The 18,710-nt window shown below is 61.7% G+C and overlaps 2 protein-coding genes across 7 annotated transcripts; one reads left to right on the top strand and one right to left on the bottom strand.

Moving 5' to 3' along the window:
• Positions 1–109: 109 nt before the first annotated feature.
• IFFO1 (intermediate filament family orphan 1) lies at positions 110–13,667 on the top strand. Of its 6 annotated transcripts, none has more exons than XR_014017081.1 (11): positions 118–912; positions 4,176–4,280; positions 4,585–4,645; positions 4,736–4,831; positions 5,458–5,598; positions 8,302–8,459; positions 8,561–8,681; positions 8,944–9,039; positions 10,238–10,279; positions 10,432–11,308; positions 11,781–11,867. XR_014017081.1 is itself a non-coding variant. In XM_081249353.1 (11 exons), the coding sequence occupies exons 1-11, from the start codon at positions 140–142 to the stop codon at positions 12,664–12,666; spliced, it is 1,836 nt and encodes a 611-aa protein (XP_081105479.1). In that variant the 5' UTR covers positions 118–139; the 3' UTR covers positions 12,667–13,667. The 6 variants fall into 6 exon arrangements, 5 of the variants coding, with proteins under 5 accessions (XP_081105483.1, XP_081105479.1, XP_081105481.1 ...); XM_081249353.1 differs by lacking the exon at positions 10,432–11,308 and adding an exon at positions 12,555–13,667 and having other exon boundaries at positions 11,781–11,911; XM_081249355.1 differs by lacking the exons at positions 10,238–10,279; positions 10,432–11,308 and adding an exon at positions 12,555–13,667 and having other exon boundaries at positions 8,947–9,039; positions 11,781–11,911.
• A 762-nt stretch (positions 13,668–14,429) lies between these two features.
• GAPDH (glyceraldehyde-3-phosphate dehydrogenase) lies at positions 14,430–18,454 on the bottom strand. The gene is made up of 11 exons (XM_081248823.1): positions 18,417–18,454; positions 16,493–16,592; positions 16,306–16,412; positions 16,097–16,187; positions 15,861–15,976; positions 15,690–15,771; positions 15,326–15,477; positions 15,166–15,244; positions 14,999–15,082; positions 14,818–14,915; positions 14,430–14,714 (listed from the first exon to the last, which is right to left on the bottom strand). The coding sequence occupies exons 1-11, from the start codon at positions 18,437–18,439 to the stop codon at positions 14,645–14,647; spliced, it is 1,002 nt and encodes a 333-aa protein (XP_081104949.1). The 5' UTR covers positions 18,440–18,454; the 3' UTR covers positions 14,430–14,644.
• Between the last annotated feature and the right edge of the window lie 256 nt (positions 18,455–18,710).

Here is an 18,710-nt window from a genome sequence, read left to right as displayed (position 1 = left end):
CCGCCCCGCTGACCTCTGCCCCTTCCGCCAAGCCGTCTGATTGGCTGCCCCTCGTCCCCCCGGCGCCTCATTGGCTCTCCTCCCTCGCCCTCCAGCCCTGCTCCTGCACGGTCTCCATCTCCCAGCAGAAGGCGCAGCCATGAATCCGTTATTCGGCCCCAACCTCTTCCTCCTCCAGCAGGAGCAGCAAGGCCTGGCCGGGCCGCTGGGGGACCCCGTGGGAAGCGACCACTTGGCCGGCGGCGGGGACGTGCCCCCGGCGCCGCTCGCCCGGGCCGGCCCGGCTCCCTACTCGCCGCCCGGGCCGGGCCCGGCGCCCCCCGCCGCCATGGCGCTCCGCAACGACCTGGGCTCCAACATCAACGTGCTCAAGACCCTGAACCTCCGCTTCCGCTGCTTCCTGGCCAAGGTGCACGAATTGGAGCGCCGCAACCGGCTGCTGGAGAAGCAGCTGCAGCAGGCGCTGGAGGAGGGTAAGCAGGGCCGGCGGGGCCTGGCTCGCCGAGACCAGGCCGTGCAGACCGGCTTCGTCAGCCCCGTCAGACCCCTGGGGCTGCCCCTGGGCGCCCGGCCGGCTGCCGTCTGCACCCCGTCGGCGCGGGTGCTGGGCTCGCCCGCGCGCTCGCCGGCAGGCCCCCTCGCGCCCTCCGCGGCCTGCCACCCGGCTCCCTCCACCTCCGCCTCCTCCGCCTCCTCCTCGTCGGCCCGCTTCATGCCCGGCACCATCTGGTCCTTCTCTCACGCCCGTCGGCTCGGGCCGGGACTGGAGCCCACTTTGGTGCAAGGGCCTGGCCTGTCGTGGGTGCACCCCGACGGGGTGGGCGTCCAGATCGACACCATCACCCCCGAGATCCGCGCTCTCTACAACGTGCTGGCTAAAGTGAAGCGCGAGCGGGACGAGTACAAGCGGAGGTAGGGATCGGGAAGGTGGGGACGGGGCTCGGCTCACGCCACACTGGGGCCGGGGCTAGGTGTGCGTACAGGAGCCGAGAACAGCTGGGGCCCAAGAATCAGGGAGGAGTCAGTATGAGTAAAGCTCCTGCTGTGTAAGGAGGAGCTTGGAAGTCCACAGACGGAATTGGATATCCGGAGACTAGAATCCCTAGAGAATGCAGAAGTCAAAGCTCGTGACCGGAAGGAGGCGTCTAGGAGCCGAATACTGCGGGGAACCCTTGTTTTTCATCTAGGCTGCAGTGTTTGGAGGACTGTGTTAACTGGGGGTTTTGCGACGTGTAAAAGGGACATGGATCTGAGAGGTCACATCCGGGCTACTGCTTAATCCCCTAGCCTCAGCCCTCGGAGCGACGACTTTGTGATACAGGCTCCACATACTGAACACAAGTTAGAGGCAAAGGATGTAGTTTTAATTTGGGAGTCGAAGGGAAGTGAGAAGGGGGGTGGAGCGGGGCTGCACCTTGCAGTAGGTGATCCTGCCTCTGCCCAGGGTTTCCCAAAACGGCGTCCGAGGGAGCAGCACGGCTGCTCTGGTTCCATCCAAACCAAAATGCCGTGGGGACCTTAGGGCACTTCTGGGAGTAGGTCAGAAGAGGAGGGAGGGGGAAAGAAGGAGTAAAGGGAATTCCCTAGGGAGAGGGGAAGGGACTGTGTGGTTGGCCCAGGGCTAGCGGAAGCTGGGGGATCTGAGAGAGCAGAGCTGAAGGCGGAGGAAGTGTGAAGAGGGCAGCAAGGACCCGAGTAGGAGAAGGCTGGGCACATGGACACACCACACCTTTGACACAAGGCAGCTGGGGCAGGCCGGGTCGCTCTGAAGATGAAGAGTTGGTTTTGTGCAGGGAGCCCTGCGGGGTAGCACAAGGCGCCAGGGGAGGGGATGCGACGCAGGAGTGCTGGTTGCATCCAGGTGGATCCCCTAGAGGGTTGATAACCATGCTGTTAGGACAGGGGCATGAGCACAGCCAGCCCTTTGTACCCTCTGTGCCTGGGATGCCATGGTTGAAGACGAAGGAGATGACCGGTCAGAAAGAGGCCTTGCCTTCAGGTTTAACCTCTTAATGAGCCAGTCTGACCCCTTGTGGGCAGGCCTGGGAATTACCCTTGCAGCCCAGTGGAGCAGAGATTGGCGTCTGGTGGGGATTGGCCGAATGTTCAGGCAAACGACTGCTGGGTCGGGTTGGGGGTCGGGGGCGAGCTTCAGGGATCTGTAACCCGCCAGAGTCTAGCAAATCACAGATGAGCAGGCTTGCTGAGGTGGAGTCCTGTCCTCATGCTGGCTGGCGTCCTTCCTTCGTTGTAGTCCATGACTGAAGTGTCTTTGGGAGTCTCAGTTATTCAGATGCCACCCAGAGCCATCCTGCCCCAGCCACTGCAGGAGTTAATTAACGCCGTCAGCAGTGGAACGTGGACAGTTCTGGAATACATCCGTAACCACAGGAACAACTGCTATTGTTGGGGTGTTTTGTTTCTAACTGGAAGAGTGTTTGTCCTTGGTCCAGCTGTCCAGGGCAGCAAAGGGTTATTCCTCGGGGACGGATGAGCTCACGGCTCTGCAGCGCACTGCTGTGCAGCGGGCCTCACAGCCAGACCTGGGTGGTACGTGATACCGGCCGCTACTCCTTCTTCCACCCCAGCTCCGCTGCCCTGGCTCTCTTCTCTTTATAGCAAAGCTAACTCCTGTCTGTAGCCTGGAAGACGTGGGCATAGTATGAGCACTAAACTGGGAAGGAGCCGAGGCCTCCTGGTTCTGGGTTCAGCTCCCCTGCCTTGTGTGACCTTGGGTGCATCTCTTTTTCCTGCTCTCAGTTTTTCCGACATAGGAGTGGCCCCTGCTTCCTCACTTCCCTCAGGGAGGCCGTTTATTTGGAAGAAAGATGTTTGCTCAATGTAGAATACATGGAAATTGCTCCAATTTTACCCATGTTTAAAGAACCTTGCGAGGGAGACCAGATTTAAATGGAGGTCAAAACGAACCCATTCGTGGGAATGTCTGGCTGGAGTACAAGTGGAAGTCTAGTGAGCTTCCAGATGGTTTATTTTCAGATTTTTTTTTTTTTTTGGTTACCCTGTGAGATTTTATTAATCTTAATCCATACCTAACTTCCTTAAGTTTCTACCTGAAACAGTTGAGTTCACTGTCCTACCCTTCCTGATGTGTCTTCTCCAGGGTTGTTGTCCCCTTGTCTGTCTTGCTTGCTTCCTCCAGGGATGCATGGACCCCAGGGGCATCAGGGTACCGCATCCCCTGCCCTCACGTTGTAGATGAAGAAACCAAGGCCCAGAAAGATAAAGGTCTTGTTTAAGAAAATACATAACCTGACACTGCTGGGGCACTTCACTGGCCCCAATTCTCATTCTCTGAATGAGAATGCCTGAGCGAGGGGAGGAGGATGTGAGGGCCGGCTGGGTGGGGAGCCAGGAAGGCGGGAGGGGAGCTGGGCTGCCTTCTCCCCGCCCAGCCGCCGGGAGGGGCAGCCACGGTGATGTCAAGGTGTTATTATTAGGAATACTGCAGTGCGGATCTGAGTGAGGAGCGGAAGAGCTAGGAGAGATGGGCCTGGAGGAGGAGCCCAGGGAAGAGAGCTGAGAGGCACCTGGGAACAGAGGTGGAGGGGAGGGGAGGGGAAGACCGGATCCTGGGCCTGCAGAGTGTGTCCTCCGTGCTGCCCCCTAACCACCTTCCAACACCTAACCACCTGGCGTTGAGGTTTCTCTCTTGGTGCAGTTCCCCTGCTTTCTCAGCCTGGAGGAAGCCTTTCCAGGATGGGGGAGAAGTGCTGGGCTATGTCCGTGGGGTCTGAGGAGTCCTGCTGTTCCAGCCAACCTTGCGGGGCCCTGAAGTCCATCCTAAGCAGGGGTGTTGCCCCCACCACTGCCTTCCTGCCTCTGTGAGGAGGAGGGGGACGCGCTGGCCAGCTCCCAGCCTTGGCCAGGAGTCTCTTCTAGCCTGCTCGTGGCCTCAGGCTCTGCATTCCGGGGCCCAGGAGGCCCTGCCTCTAGTTCTCATCCACCACAGCAACGAGGCACTTTTCCACGCTCGTTTCCCTCTCCCTCTGGGTGTGGGTGCTTAGTGATCCCGGGCTCCTGCCTGCACCCTGGCCCCTCTCTGCGGCTCACCCGGGGCCTCTGGGTGGGCAGTTTCTGGAGCTTGTGGGGATGGACTTCAAGCGTTTCCTACCAGGCTCTTGACCAACTTTGCTGACGCCATGTGTGTCCTGCAGCTGCTTTTACAGGATTAATGGTACCTCAGGAGGCAGGGGCAGCGGGCTAGACGAGCTCTGCTCTGGTGCAGGCAGCAGGCGGGAGCCCGGATCTGAGGACTGGAGGTGGGAGACCGGGCCGGCTGGTGTGGGCAGGAGGGGGACGAGGCCGGCCGGACAGCTGGTCGGGCTGGGCCCTGCGAGGGAGCGGAGCAGCCGCAGTTGCTCTTAAATGGTGCGAGGCCTGAGGTTCCGGGAAGGCAGCTGGTGAGCTGGGAGCTGGCGGGGAGCCTGGAGCCACACGTCTGTGCCCGGCTCCTCCCGTCTGGGGAAGCAGACCCAGGGCTGGGGCCTGAGCCAGACGGGCGGGGGGCGGAGAGCGGAGGCGGGAGGACCCCGCACCCAGGCGCTGGCCCTTCGCTGTCTGCAGGTGGGAAGAGGAGTACGCGGTGAGACTGCAGCTGCAGGAGCGCGTGCACGAGCTCCAGGAGGTGAGGGCCGCCCCGCCCCGCCTCGTCCCGCCTTCCCCGCCCCGCCGCCCGCAGGCAGCGCGGCTCACGCGGGTTTCTCCCCGACCGTAGGAGGCCCAGGAGGCCGACGCCTGCCAGGAGGAGCTGGCCCTGAAGGTGGAGCAGCTGAAGGCCGAGCTGGTGGTCTTCAAGGGGCTCATGAGCAACGTGAGTGCGGCCACGTCACCCCTCGTCCCTACCCGCCGGGGCGAGGCTGCCTGAGGCTAGGGAGCCGCCGGCCTTTTTAGTTGCACCCAATTCACTGACCCTCCCCCCAGTGTATGTGCTTCCCTTGCTCTTCCCCCTTGCCCACCCCCTAACCCCGGAGAAGGAGACAGAGCAAAAGTCCCCGTGGCCTCCATCGTCACTCAGGGTGGTTTGCTCACAGTGTGGCCCTGGGTGAAGTGCTGACCCTCTCTGCCTTCATATCTGGGTCTGTGGAATGGGATAGTCAAGCACGTACTTCGCAGGCTGGTTCGAAGGCTGCGGCGCTAGTTCAGTGTCAGCTGAGGTCACCGTTGCGATCCTTTCTCCACTCTCACAGCCCCTGGTGGTCACAGTCAGTCTCTCTTGGAGCCTGAGTTCCAGGAGGGAGCCCCCTGCATGTCCCAGCCACTGGGCCGTGCCCTTCGGGGGCCCCGTCTGGCCAGGGAGCCAGCTGTCCTGGGCAGAGTGCTGGAGGGGCACCCAGGAAAAGGGGTGTCTTCTGCTGGGAGGGGCCGTGCGTCTGGGAGGATGAGGGGACGTTGCCGGGCCCTGAGGACCCCCTCACCGCCCCCGTGCTCCCCGCACAGAACCTGTCCGACCTGGACACGAAGATCCAGGAGAAGGCCATGAAGGTGGACATGGACATCTGCCGCCGCATCGACATCACCGCCAAGCTCTGCGACTTGGCCCAGCAGCGCAACTGCGAGGACGTGATCAAGATGTTCCAGGTGAGGGCGAGGGGCGCCTGGGTCCGGCCCCCGCCCCGTCCCACGGCCTGGTGTCCGCACCCGAGCTCTGTAGGGGGGCGCGGGGCCGCGAGAGCCCGGTCCTCCGCGGGAGCTGGGCCCTGGCGGGACGAGGCTGGGGGGCGAGGGACAGCCTCTGGAGAGGAGTCTGGAGCGGGCTCTAACGCCATCTCTCCCCTCCCCTCTCTCTCCCTCCGCCTCCTCGCCTCTCTGCCTTTCATCTTCTCTTGCTTCCTCCACAGAAGAAGCTGGTTAGTTCTGCTCTCACGCGAGCTTCTTGCGTCCCCGGCCCATTTCTCAGCTCCCCAGGCCACCTGACCCGCGGGGCTCGCAGCGCAGACCCCTCCCCTCGATCCTCCTGCCCTTCTCCCTTCTTTCTCTCCCCACCCCTCTCTCCCTCTCCCCCCTTCTATCCCTCTCCCCCTTCTATCCCTCTCCCCCCTTCTCTCTCTCCCTCTCCCTTTCCCTCTCCCCCTCCCCCTTCCCTCTCCCCCCTTCTCTCTCCCTCTCCCCACCCCTCTCTCCCTCTCCCCCTTCTCTCCCTCTCCCCTTTCTCTCTCCCTCTCCCCCCTTCTCTCTCCCTCTTCCCCTTCTCTCCCTCTCCCCCTTCTCTCTCTCCCTATCCCTTTCCCTCTCCCCCTCCCCCTTCCCTCTCCCCCCTTCCCTCTCCCTCTTCCCCATCCCTCTCCCTCTCCCCCTTCTCTCTCCCTCTCCCCCTTCTCTCTCCCTCTCCCCCTTCTCTCTCCCTCTCCCCCTTCTCTCTCCCTCTCCCCCTGTCTCTCCCTCTCCCCCTTCTCTCTCCCTCTCCCCCTTCTCTCTCCCTCTCCCCCTGTCTCTCCCTCTCCCCCTTCTCTCTCCCTCTCCCCCTTCTCTCTCCCTCTCCCCCTGTCTCTCCCTCTCCCCCTTCTCTCCCTCTCCCCCCTTCTCTCCCTCTCCCCCCTTCTCTCCCTCTCCCCCCTTCTCTCTCCCTCTCCCCCCTTCTCTCCCTCTCCCCCTTCTCTCTCCCTCTCCCCCCTTCTCTCTCCCTCTCCCCCCTTCTCTCCCTCTTCCCCCTTCTCTCCCTCTCCCCCTTCTCTCCCTCTCCCCCCTTCTCTCCCTCTCCCCCCTTCTCTCTCCCTCTCCCCCCTTCTCTCTCCCTCTCCCCCCTTCTCTCCCTCTCCCCCTTCTCTCTCCCTCTCCCCCCGTCCCTCTCCCTCTCCCCCTTCTCTCTCCCTCTCCCCCTTCTCTCTCCCTCTCCCCCTTCTCTCTCCCTCTCCCCCTGTCTCTCCCTCTCCCCCTTCTCTCTCCCTCTCCCCCTTCTCTCTCCCTCTCCCCCCTTCTCTCCCTCTCCCCCCTTCTCTCTCCCTCTCCCCCCTTCTCTCCCTCTCCCCCTTCTCTCTCCCTCTCCCCCCTTCTCTCTCCCTCTCCCCCCTTCTCTCCCTCTTCCCCCTTCTCTCCCTCTCCCCCTTCTCTCCCTCTCCCCCCTTCTCTCCCTCTCCCCCCTTCTCTCTCCCTCTCCCCCCTTCTCTCTCCCTCTCCCCCCTTCTCTCCCTCTCCCCCTTCTCTCTCCCTCTCCCCCCGTCCCTCTCCCTCTCCCCCTTCTCTCTCCCTCTCCCCCTTCTCTCTCCCTCTCCCCCTTCTCTCTCCCTCTCCCCCTGTCTCTCCCTCTCCCCCTTCTCTCTCCCTCTCCCCCTTCTCTCTCCCTCTCCCCCTGTCTCTCCCTCTCCCCCTTCTCTCTCCCTCTCCCCCTTCTCTCCCTCTCCCCCCTTCTCTCCCTCTCCCCCCTTCTCTCTCCCTCTCCCCCCTTCTCTCTCCCTCTCCCCCTTCTCCCCCTCTCCCCCCTTCTCTCCCTCTCCCCCCTTCTCTCTCCCTCTTCCCCACTTCTATCCCTCTCCCCCTTCTCTCTCCCTCTCCCCCTCTCCCCCTTTTATCCCTCTCCCTCTCCCCCTCCCCTCTCCCCTTCCCCCTCCCTCTCCCCCCTTCTCTCCCTCTTCCCCCTTCTCTCTCCCCCCACTTCTCTCTCCCCCCCACCTGTTCTCTCTCTCCGTCCCCTTCTTCTCTCTCCCTCTCCCCCTTCTCTTTCCCTCTCCCCCCTTCTCTCTCCCTCTCCCCCCTTCCCTCTCCCCTTCCCCCTCCCTCTCCCCCTTCTCTCCCTCTTCCCCCTTCTCTCCCCCCGACTTCTCTCTCCCTCCCTACCTGTTCTCTCTCTCCCTCCCCTTCTTCTCTCTCCCTCCCTCTCTCATTCTTCTGCCTCCATTTCTCTCTCTCCCTTTGCCCTCTGGCTTCCAGATCTGGATGTGTGACTCAGGTTCTGCTTTGTCAACTCTGTGTCTCCCTCCTCCTTGCAGCCTGAAAGTTCCCTCTCAGTTCAGTCATTTCACTAGAAGACTTTTTTTAGAAAAGAAATCCTCTGGGCCATTATGCACATCTTACTGTGGTCGAGGCCAGCCATTTCCCCCTTATCTTACTGCTCTGTTTTCTCTGTTTCTTGTCTGTCTTCCTCCTAGTCTGCAGCCCCGTCCCCATCTGTGTCTGTCTGCCTGTCTCGGTGACGCTGGTGTTTCTGTTCCGTCTTGTAACTGTGTCTTCTCTCTGTCTGCCCGCCCTGCCCGCTGGTCCATGCTTCCCTCCCCTGCCGGCGCCCACGCCCTTCTCCTCACGCACCCGGCCTCGTCTCTGTAGTCTCTGCACTTGTCTCCCATTAAGGTCCCGTCCATGGGGGGGCGGAAGCGGGAGCGCAAGGCTGCCGTCGAGGAGGACACCTCCCTGTCGGAGAGTGACGGGCCCTGCCACCCCGACGGGGATGAGGAGGAGAGCACGGCCCTCAGCATCAACGAGGAGATGCAGCGCATGCTGAACCAGCTGTGAGTCCCGCAGGCCCTCGCCGCCCCTCCCCCGAGGCCGGAGCCCCGCCCAGCAGCCCCTCCCTGCCGCCCGCCTTGACGCCGGGGCTCCCTGTCTCTAGGAGGGAGTATGATTTTGAGGACGACTGTGACAGCCTGACTTGGGAGGAGACCGAGGAGACCCTGCTGCTCTGGGAGGATTTCTCGGGCTATGCGCTGGCTGCTGCAGAGGCCCCGGGAGAGGTAACCGCCCTCCCGGCCGCAGGGTCCCGGCTCCTCCTCGCTGGGCGCCAGGCCCGGCTCCTCCCCGCCCACCGTCCACTCCGTGCTCTGTCTTGCCTTTGTGGCCACCATCCGTCACCTGCTTCTCCCTGGTCCTTTGTCCTCGTCCCCTCTCTCTCCGGCTTCCTTTAACCTGACTCACTCTCTCCCTCCTCGCCTTGCCCTGTGGTGCCCCGTCCCACCCCTCCCATCTGGCCTCCCCCTGCTTCCCTTTCCTCTCCAGCAGCCGGAAGACAGTTTGGAGAAGGTGATTAAAGATACTGAGTCCCTGTTCAAAACCCGGGAGAAAGAGTATCAGGAAACCATTGACCAGATAGAGGTAAGGCCGTGCGCTGAAGCTGAGGGGCCCAGGTTCCCGGTGGGTCGCAGGTGCAGTGGCCTCACCCCTGCGGGACCCCAGACACCAGGGCCTCCCCATTTCTTCCTGGCGGGGGCGGAGTGACCTCCCCGCTGTAGCACCTCGGGCTGGGGAGGGAGGCCGACAGCTCTCTCACTTACTTCCACTCCAACTTTCAACAGGCCTCTTCTCTCTGAGCCTGCTTCTGTATCTGTAAAGTGGGGTTCTTACTAAGACCTCCCTCAGGGTTGTTTGAAGGTCAAGTGAAATAAGGCCCAGGCCGAGCGAGGGGCAGCGTCTGTCCCGTAGTCAGCACAGCATGTAGTCGTTGCTTTGTTATCATTGCTGTTATTATTGTTAGTGCTGTAGTGAAGTCCCCTCGGATGGACTTGAACTTTGAGCCAATGGGGAAATCTCCATTCTTATTCCCTAGCCTTGAGGAACCTTCTAGAGATGCGAGTGGAACTGGTGCTTCAACTTAAACTCTAGGCCTCTAGGGGCGGCGGGAAGGATTCGTGGCACCTGGGAGGAGGGCCTGTGGGACGAGGCTTGCGTGTGATTCTCGTGAGCCCTCCTGCCTGAGCAAGCGTGAGAGGCTCCTTTCCATGCGCTCTGACTTGGGGATGAGGCTGGGGGCCTTCTGGACCTCTCAGACTTTCTCCAAGCCCACTGCCCTCACAGCGGCAGTGGAAGTTGAGGAATTATTTTCCTACATCCTCACTCCCCGAACGCACATTAGCTGGCCCTGCTCCTTTAAGCAAAACCTGCTTTCATTTTTTTTTTTTTTTTTTGCCCAGGCAGACAGATGCTCACTTTTAAAGGCACTGCTGGGGACTTCCCTGGCAGTCACACGGTTAAGACTCCACACTTCCACTGCAGGGGGCGCGGGTTCGCGCCCCAGTTCGATCCCCCCGGTCCCGGTCCGGTATGCCATGTGGCCAAAAAAAAGAAAAGAAAGCCACAGCCAGCTGTGTGCCACTAGCTGAAGAGCTGGTCGGGGGAACTGCACTCCGCTCTCCCGTTTACACCCAGCCCACTGTCCTCCTCCTCCCTACGGCTAGAATGGCCCGAGGGGAGGTGTCAGGAGGGCGGACACGGTGGTGTTGGTTGCAGTGTTGCTCCTGGACATCCAAATGGGACACCTGAGGTCCCTTTAACTCAGTGACCTTTGATCTCTCAGGGGCCCTGGGATGGAGGCAAGGACCATTTCCATCATTGGATGGTGAGACCAAGGCGCAGGTGGAGGGTGGGCGGGAATTCTTTCCCCCCACCCCTTCCCCTCCATCTGCCCCCAGCCTCACCCCTCCGCCCTGCCCCGCTGCCAGCGTGCACGGGGTTTGCAGTGTGGCTTTTGGGGTCGTCTCCTTCCTGCAGCCCTGCTCTGACTGTGTAGAGACTGGCAGCCGTCCTAGCCTCGTATTCTGCTGGAATATGTTTGGTTCGTTCCCTTGTTCCCTGCCCCGCGGAGTGATGGGCCCCAGAACCCACCCCTCCTCTTTAATACCGGCTCCCCTGAGGTGTAGGGATTGCGGTGTAGGTGGCGGCCGGTCTGGACAAGAGCTGGCGGCACCGTATTTCCCTCCTGGACTGAGCAGTCAGTGCGTCCTGCCCCTGGACATGCTCTTGCTGCTGGGGGCCCCGGCTGGGATCCCAGCTCTGGAGCCAAGGCTGTCGTTTGAGCCGTGCTCACTAGGGCTTCTGATGCACCCAGGCTACCATCTCTTTGTCTGGCTCTGTGACTATTTTCTTTTCCCTCCGAGTTCCCATCCTTTCTGCCCAGTTCAGACCGTCCACGGGTGGCTTCCCGCCCTTTCTCTCTGCTCTCGGGCAGTCAAGCACGTCACCTCCGCCTCCCCTTGTGGCCCCTGTTCCTTGGGCCCAGAACAAAGGGAGGCGGCACGTTGTCGGTGGCCCAGATCTTTCACCGCCTCTGCGCCTGGCTGTCAGCTCTGCCTCCGAGCCTGGGGCGCAGAGGCGGGGTCTGGGCGGGAGACTGCGTGCCCTCGGCTCTGGGCCGCACATCCTGTCACGCATGACGTGTCTTGAGTCGGGCTACATCTCAGAGCCCGTCGGACATTCAGCGGGGCAGGCAGTCCCTCCGTTTCTCTCTGAAAAGGACTTACAAGTGAGAAAAGCAACGAGAGGGAATAGGTGGCAGGAGAGCAGAGTGCCTTTCACCAGGGCCCCGCGGCCTCTCGGCCATGAGCCTCGTGGACGCTGCTTGAAGTCAACTAATGACTCTGCCGTCGAGGTGCGGGGCGTGTGCGCAGGGATGAGTAGGCCCCGTGGCCAGCCCTGCCAGGAGCTCCCAGCTGGCAGAGGGGGACAGGCTGGGGGGACAGCGCTGTGTGGGGAGTGAGGACCGGCGCAGGCCCCCGGGGGTGGGCCCGGGAAGGGGCAAGGTCATCCCCACGTGCCGCCCGAGCACTCGGGAGCATCCCTTCCCCACGGCTCTCGTTGGGAGTCTGTTCCGAGAATGCAGGCCCAGAGCAGATCCCTTAGTGAGAGCCTCTGTGGGAGAGACGCCCGGGGAAACTAGAAGGAATGGTGGGGTATCAGGCGCCTCCTGCCTTGAGCTGGTTTAGTTTAAAACCTGAGTGAGTCCTTCACTTCCACTGCGGCTGCCTGTGCCCCCGGCCGGGGTGCCCTTGGCAGGTTAGCCTCCTGGGGGCAGGGGACAGGGGCCCTGCTGACCCGGCACCCCTGCCCTGCCCCCGCCACAGCTGGAGCTGGCCACGGCCAAGAACGACATGAACCGGCACCTGCACGAGTACATGGAGATGTGCAGCATGAAGCGGGGCCTGGACGTGCAGATGGAGACCTGCCGCCGGCTCATCACCCAGTCCGGGGACCGGTAAGGGCCCCCCCGGGCACAAGTGGGGAGGGCACAGTACCCGGCGCCCCTCACTGGAGAGCCCTGAGACCCTCCGGCAGCGACTCAGGCCTGTCTTGCCGTGGGGCTGCCCGTTGGAGGTCGCCTGGTCTGCTTGCCCCCGCCCGGCAGCTCCCTCCCCCTCGGCAGTTGGACGATACAGGCGTCCATCCGTCCATCCGTGGTTGGACTGCCGAAACCTCCTGACGCCGCTGACTCTGGCGGCTCCCCTGGTTAGAAAGGCAGCTAAAAACTGACAAGGAGCGCAAGGGAAAGATTTTTATCTAAAGTCAGCGCCACAATTTGTGCCTTTGACCCTGCGTAAGTTTTTAAAAATCGCAAGACCACTTCATAGACGTGAAGCTGGGGCCACAGAGCCGGTGCCCTCCGGCTCCGGCGGTGTCTCGTACTGTGACCTCAGATACTTCTGAACTCAGCCTCTCCGAGTCCCCAAGTTAAAGTGGGGACCGTTTCTTCCCCCTTCCCCCCCTCCCTTGCCCGGTGGTCCTTCTGCCCTGAGACGCTGCTCACCTGCCTGCCAGGGGATCAGGCCAGGGGTGGTGGGCGAGCCAGCCTTGTCAGGATTCCTCCCCGCCCCGCGGTTACAGCCGACGCTCTTTTCTAGAAAGTCTCCTGCTTTCACTGCGGCCCCGCTTAGCGACCTGCCGCCCCCGCCGCCACCAAGCGAGGCTGAGGACTCCGATCGCGATGTCTCATCTGACGGCGCCATGAGATAGGGGCCTTCTCCAGCTCGGCCCGCTGGGACTCCCCGGGGCAGAGGGCTGGGTGGTTCACAGAAGGGAACGCCGTTTGTCCTGCGGCGGCGACGGGGCGCTCCTCCCCAGCCTCCTCCCTGGGTCCTCGGCCTCTCTAGGGCTCTGGGGTGTCTGGAGTGAGGCTTGGCCTGCCCTTCCCAGGCGGCTCCCTGCACAGCCGGCTCTCCTGCCTTCACGCGTGGGTGGATGCCACTTTCCCATCTTTAAAATGCTGCCAGAGCGCTCGTGGCCCCTCACCCTCTCCACTGAGTAAGGAACGTGATGGATTGTCCTTCCTTCCGTCCCTGTGGCCTCGAGCCAGCTGGCTGTCTTGAGTCTGTACTGGTGCTAACTGGCCTGGGCACTGGTATGAAGGGGATTAGGCTGGACAGTCTGTGGCTTGTGCACCAGAGAGGGCTTCCCTCTGTGGCACAAGCGGAGGGAGCGGGCCCGGGCAGGGCGCTCGTCCTCGCTGTTGTCCGAGTGCTCACGGCCGGCTGCCGGTCGACAGCAGTGATGTGGCTGTGAGCCTTCCCTGGTGGAAGTGCCACGCATTACAGGGGCCTTGGTCGTCCGGTCCCGGCGGCTTCTGGGTCTGACTGGGTGCAGTGTCAGTATCGTGGAGGGAGACAGAAGCCCCTGCTTGTTTCCCAGTCACCGCCCGGTGACAGAAAGGTGAAGCTGTGTGTGTGCGTGTGTGGGGGGGGCACGTGTTGTGTGCACACGAGCGTGTATGTGGACGCATGTGCGCTCAGGGTCTCAGTTTCTTCAAGCATCAGCTGCAGGTGTGCCTCCTCCGTGTCTGTCACAAGCTGAGACCAACTGGCTGAGTGAGAAGATGTCCTGGACTCGGAAAAGCTTGGCAAACTGGGGCTACAGAGACCGAGGGTCCCTCAGCGTCACTGCCTGAGGTGGGCTGGGCTGAGCTGAGCTGATGTTTGTGTGGAATCTAATAATCATGAAACTGGCGACTATTTATTGAACACGTCTGTGTCACTGTTTCCAGCACTTTCTGGTGGTGGTTATACAGTCCTCTGCACGGAGTGCGCTAGTTATCACTTTAAAAACACGCAGGTGCAAGGCTGGTGCAGAGGTCGTAACCTGCCCAAAGTAATGGTGCCTCGAGTGGCACAGCCAGGGCCTCAGCCCTGGTTGCTGGCACCAGCTCTGTGCTTCTACCGCTAAACCCACGTGCGTCCACGGGTGCCAGATGACGTGGGAGCAAAGCCATCCCCACCCTTCCCATGGACCAGCCTACTGTAACCCCTCTGGCGACACTAGGGCACTCACCCAGCTGCACTGCCGGTGGTCACTGGGGCACTGAGACTTGCAGCTGCTGGGCAGAGCTGGGGTCTGCACCTGGCAGGCTGGCCGTGCTCCATGCTGCTGCAGAGGTCAGCTAACTGGCCAGAGGCCAGGTGGGCCCTGCCCTGACTTCCTGTGCCAGTGTCACCCTCCGGGGAGCTGCAGACAGAATGGCATCTGGATACGTGGAGCCAGGTCATTCCTGGGCTCGGCCACAGCCATCTGGATCACAGCGAGTCCCCGTGGCACCCAAAGGCCTCAGAGAGGAACCAAGGTGACCTGAGGACAGGTGGCCCTTCAGGGGAGCAGTGTCCGCTCCTAGACCAGGGCGGGGCTCCTGCCTGGTTGGGTGCTCTCAGCAAGATGTAGTTAGTTCTCCTTGGCCCCAGCCAGCTCCCCTCCCCTTTATCCTAGACCCTGGAGCAAGACAAACCAGTAGCCTGGGGACAGTGTACTTTATTGATGGTACATGACACGGTAGGGCTCCCTAAGCCCCTCCTCCTCCCCTTCCTCAGGGGGTCTGAGATGGAAACCGCGTGGAGGTCAGGAGATTCTCAAGTGTGTTGGAGGACGGAGGTGGGGCAAGGACTCCCCAGCAGCGGAGGACCTCTCTCTTCCTCTCGTGCTCCTGCTGGGGCTGGTGGTCCAGGGACTCTTACTCCTTGGAGGCCATGTGGACCATGAGGTCCACCACCCTATTGCTGTAGCCAAATTCGTTGTCGTACCTGGAAGGAGAGGGAGTTAAGGGTTGTTTTCCCCAGCCGGCCACCAGGGGGCAGCAGGCCCAGTCCCACCCTGACGCACCACTCCCACACCCCAGCCACACACCAGGAAATGAGCTTGACAAAGTGGTCGTTGAGGGCGATGCCAGCCCCAGCATCGAAGGTAGAAGAGTGGGTGTCACTGTTGAAGTCACAGGAGACAACCTAGGGAGGGAGAGAGCCAAGCACAGAACCCAGTCTTGCTCACGGCGGCCACGTGGTCACCAAGTTCCCTGACCCATCAGTACCTGGTCCTCAGTGTAGCCCAGGATGCCCTTGAGGGGGCCGTCCGACGCTTGCTTCATCACCTTCTTGATGTCCTCGTATTTGGCCTGAAGAGGTAAAGATAGGCGGTTATTCAAGCTCCAGTCTTGCAAGCCCCAGCCCACCAAAGCTGCTCCAGCCGGCAACTTACAGGTTTCTCCAGGCGGCAGGTCAGATCCACGACAGACACGTTGGGGGTGGGGACGCGGAAAGCCATGCCAGTGAGCTTTCTGTAGACACAAGGAAGCAGTCAGCACCAGGCGTCCCGGATCCCTGGGTCCCCAGGGCAGAAAAGCAGCAACGAGTCTCACCCGTTCAGCTCAGGGATGACCTTGCCCACAGCCTTGGCAGCGCCAGTAGAAGCAGGGATGATGTTCTGGGCAGCCCCTCGGCCATCACGCCACAGCTTCCCGGAGGGGCCATCCACGGTCTTCTGGGTGGCAGTGATGGCATGGACCGTCGTCTGGAAACAGGAGGGGGCGTGAAGGCCCTGCCTAGTGCTCACCACGCCACCCCCTCCCCCCTCCCGGGGGAAGAACTAAGTGACCTGAGCAGATCCCTTGGAAGCCCGGATGCCCCTCAGCCCCACAGCCCAGGGCCATGCTCTGGGAGGGAGAAGGGTCCCACCCTGGGTGTGGACTGAATGTGCTCTGGCGAGCCCCGCATCACTCATACCATGAGTCCCTCCACGATGCCGAAGTGGTCATGGATGACCTTGGCCAGGGGGGCCAAGCAGTTGGTGGTGCAGGAGGCATTGCTGGAAAGAGGGAGGCAGGTCAGGGGTGCGCCCACCGTGTGCCACGCAGCGCTATCTGCCCGCCGCTCCACGCCCTCTGCCGCGCTCACCTGACGATCTTGAGGTGGTTGTCATACTTCTCGTGGTTCACGCCCATGACAAACATGGGGGCGTCGGCAGAAGGGGCAGAGATGATGACCCTCTTGGCTCCACCCTTCAAGTGGGCCTGCAGCAGAGGAGGGCTTACAAACCCGGGCTCCGCCTTCCCGGCCTCGGTCCGCCCCACCCAGCCTTCCTGTCACACCAGAGCCCGGGGTCCGTTCCCCTCCTCTCCCCCGCTGCTCACCCCGGCCTTCTCCATGGTGGTGAAGACGCCAGTGGACTCCACCACATACTCAGCACCAGCATCACCCCATTTGATGTTGGCGGGGTCTCGCCTACAAGGGAAGCCAGGACAGGACTCAGGGACGTGGGCTGCCACGGACCCAAGGAGGTCGCCCCATCCCAGGACCTCCTCCAAGGCAAATTTCTTCCTGTTCCGTCTCCCACACTTACTCCTGGAAGATGGTGATGGCCTTTCCATTGATGACAAGCTTGCCGTGCTCAGCCTTGACTGTGCCATGGAACTTGCCGTGGGTGGAGTCATACTGGAACATGTAGACCTGAGGGGACGAGGGAGGGCATCACGGGGCTGCGCCTCAGCCAGGTTCTGCTCCCCGCCACCAGCACGGGCGGCACTCACCATGTAGTGAAGGTCAATGAAGGGGTCATTGATGGCGACAATGTCCACTTTGCCAGAGTTAAAAGCAGCCCTGGTGACCAGGCGCCCAATACGGCCAAATCTGAGGGGGACAACAGGTGAGAAGGTGTGAGAAGGGAGGAGTCCTCCTGGGTGTGTAAGCAGCCCCAGGCCCACTCACCCTCTTTCAGAGGGAAGAGGAGGCCACTTTGCTAGCCTCAGAAAAAGTCCCAGGAGAGCTCACTTCACCTTCCTAAGCAACTCTGCCAGGCCAGCCTGGCTTCCCAGCGCGGCCACAAAGTGAAGGCTCACATCCTGCCCAAGAGGGGATTAGGCTCAAAGACTTGCCCACCCATCTGACATCTGTTGAGGAGTGACAGGGTGGGGTGCTGCTGCTGTTGCCCCCTACAGTCTGGGCACGTGGCAGGCACATGGCACTCATCACACCCACTAACTGTAAATGCTTGTTCCTGTCTGGCCCAGCTTCGGGCTACACCCTCTAGAGAGCAAAGACTTGTACACTCAGCATCACCAAGCTCAAAGGGCAAGAGCAAAGGTCAGAAGTGAACTGGCCAGGGGAAACCCACCCCTTCCCCCAGTCCCTCCTACAAAAGGGGAAGATAGGGAAAAGGAATGGTTTCTCAACCCCTCATCCCAGCACTCTGATTTGCTTAGTACCTGTCCTTCCTAGCTCTTTTCCAAAAATCAGGAGTGGGAGCAACAGACGTTTGGGTGTGGGGAGGGCACGGGGAGGAGGTGGAAAAGAGCAGAAGCCCAGGCCCCCAGCTGCAGAAAGGTCAGGCAGCTATATTTAACCCCAGCTGAGGGTGGAGTGGGGATCTGGTTTCTGGAAGACGGGATGGGGAGAAGGGCAGGATGCCTGAGGCTCTCAGACACCTAATCCCTCCTGGTGACCTTTACAGCCTGGCCCTTAGGGTTGGGTCAGCTCTAGGCATGGAGGTAAGAAATGAGCTTCGAGGAGAGCCGCTGTGAAGACAGGGGCTGCAGCTCCGGGAGCCATTTTGTGGTGGAAAATTTCTAAGTACCCATGACTCAGCTCCCCCAGCATGGCACCAAGCCACGGCTACCACACCTCTCCGGAAAAAAGAAAGGAAAAAAAACCCCAAAACAACACAAGACCACCCCCATAAACCCACGTTTTTGATTCATCAGAGAACCATGTAGGAAGAGCATCCTATCATCCCTGGGGGGAAATGTGGCTAGCGGTTTAATGGATGGTCTAGGGTTAGTATGGTCAGAATTGAGGTCTAGCTGAACAAGAACGGGAAAGCCTGGCCTCACCTGGCTTAAGAGATAAAGGCGACTCCACCCCACGAGACAAGGGTAGGAGGATTAGTCTTAGGCCAGGAAGGAGGAAGGCTGAAGGGCTAAGGAAGGTTTCCTAACGGCGGTTCATTCATTTCCTTCCTAGCTGCAACATGGCGGCTGGTTACCGCAGATGACCACCCCCCCCCCGCCCCCAGCTGGATCTGCGCGCAGCTGTGCCTTCTGCATCCCGGGGCTGCGCCCGGCCGGGGGCACGGGCTGCAGGTGGGGGACCGGCTCCTCCCCAGCACGTGACCGCGAAGGGCGCGAAATGAAAGAAAGGGCCTCAGCTGGAAGATTAGAGAATGGGTCCAGATCAAGAATCAGAGACTCCTGTGTATCTGCCGCAGGCGGAGTGGAAGGCTCCGCAGAGGCGGAGTTAACAGGAGGCGCAACAGCCGGGGATGGGGGACACGAGGCCTTGCGAGGGCCTCCTCCAGGTCTGAGCACCGACCTTGAGCTCTCCTTGGGGGGGGGGGTACACCACCCCCATCCAGGTCCCCCACGCGCTGGCAGAGACCCGGTAGGGCAAGACCCACAGACGCAATTCGGTGGGGACCGCAGGACTTACTGCCCCACCCCGCCCCACCCCGCAACTCACCCGTTCACTCCGACCTTCACCATCTTGTCTCCGGGACGCAGCTGCAGGCAGAAGAAGGTGAGCATTAGAACGCGGGGCGAAGCGGCTGAAGTCCGGTGCTGCCCTCCCCGCCCCTCCCCCAGGCCTCCATCCCGGACCTGCGCTTCCGCACGTCCTCCCCTCCCGCCCCTGCAATGCGGGGGCCCCGCCGGGTACGACCCGGACCCCGGCCTCCTCAGCCGCACCCCGGGCCCGCGCACGCCCCTTGTCCCTTTCGGGGCCGTCCCCAAGCCCTTTGTGGATCCTCTCCGCCAG

Source organism: Mesoplodon bidens (genome assembly GCF_964165515.1).
Source record: "Mesoplodon bidens genome assembly, chromosome: 11".
NCBI lineage: Eukaryota > Metazoa > Chordata > Mammalia > Artiodactyla > Ziphiidae > Mesoplodon > Mesoplodon bidens.
This window is presented reverse-complemented; position numbering and strand designations above follow the sequence as displayed.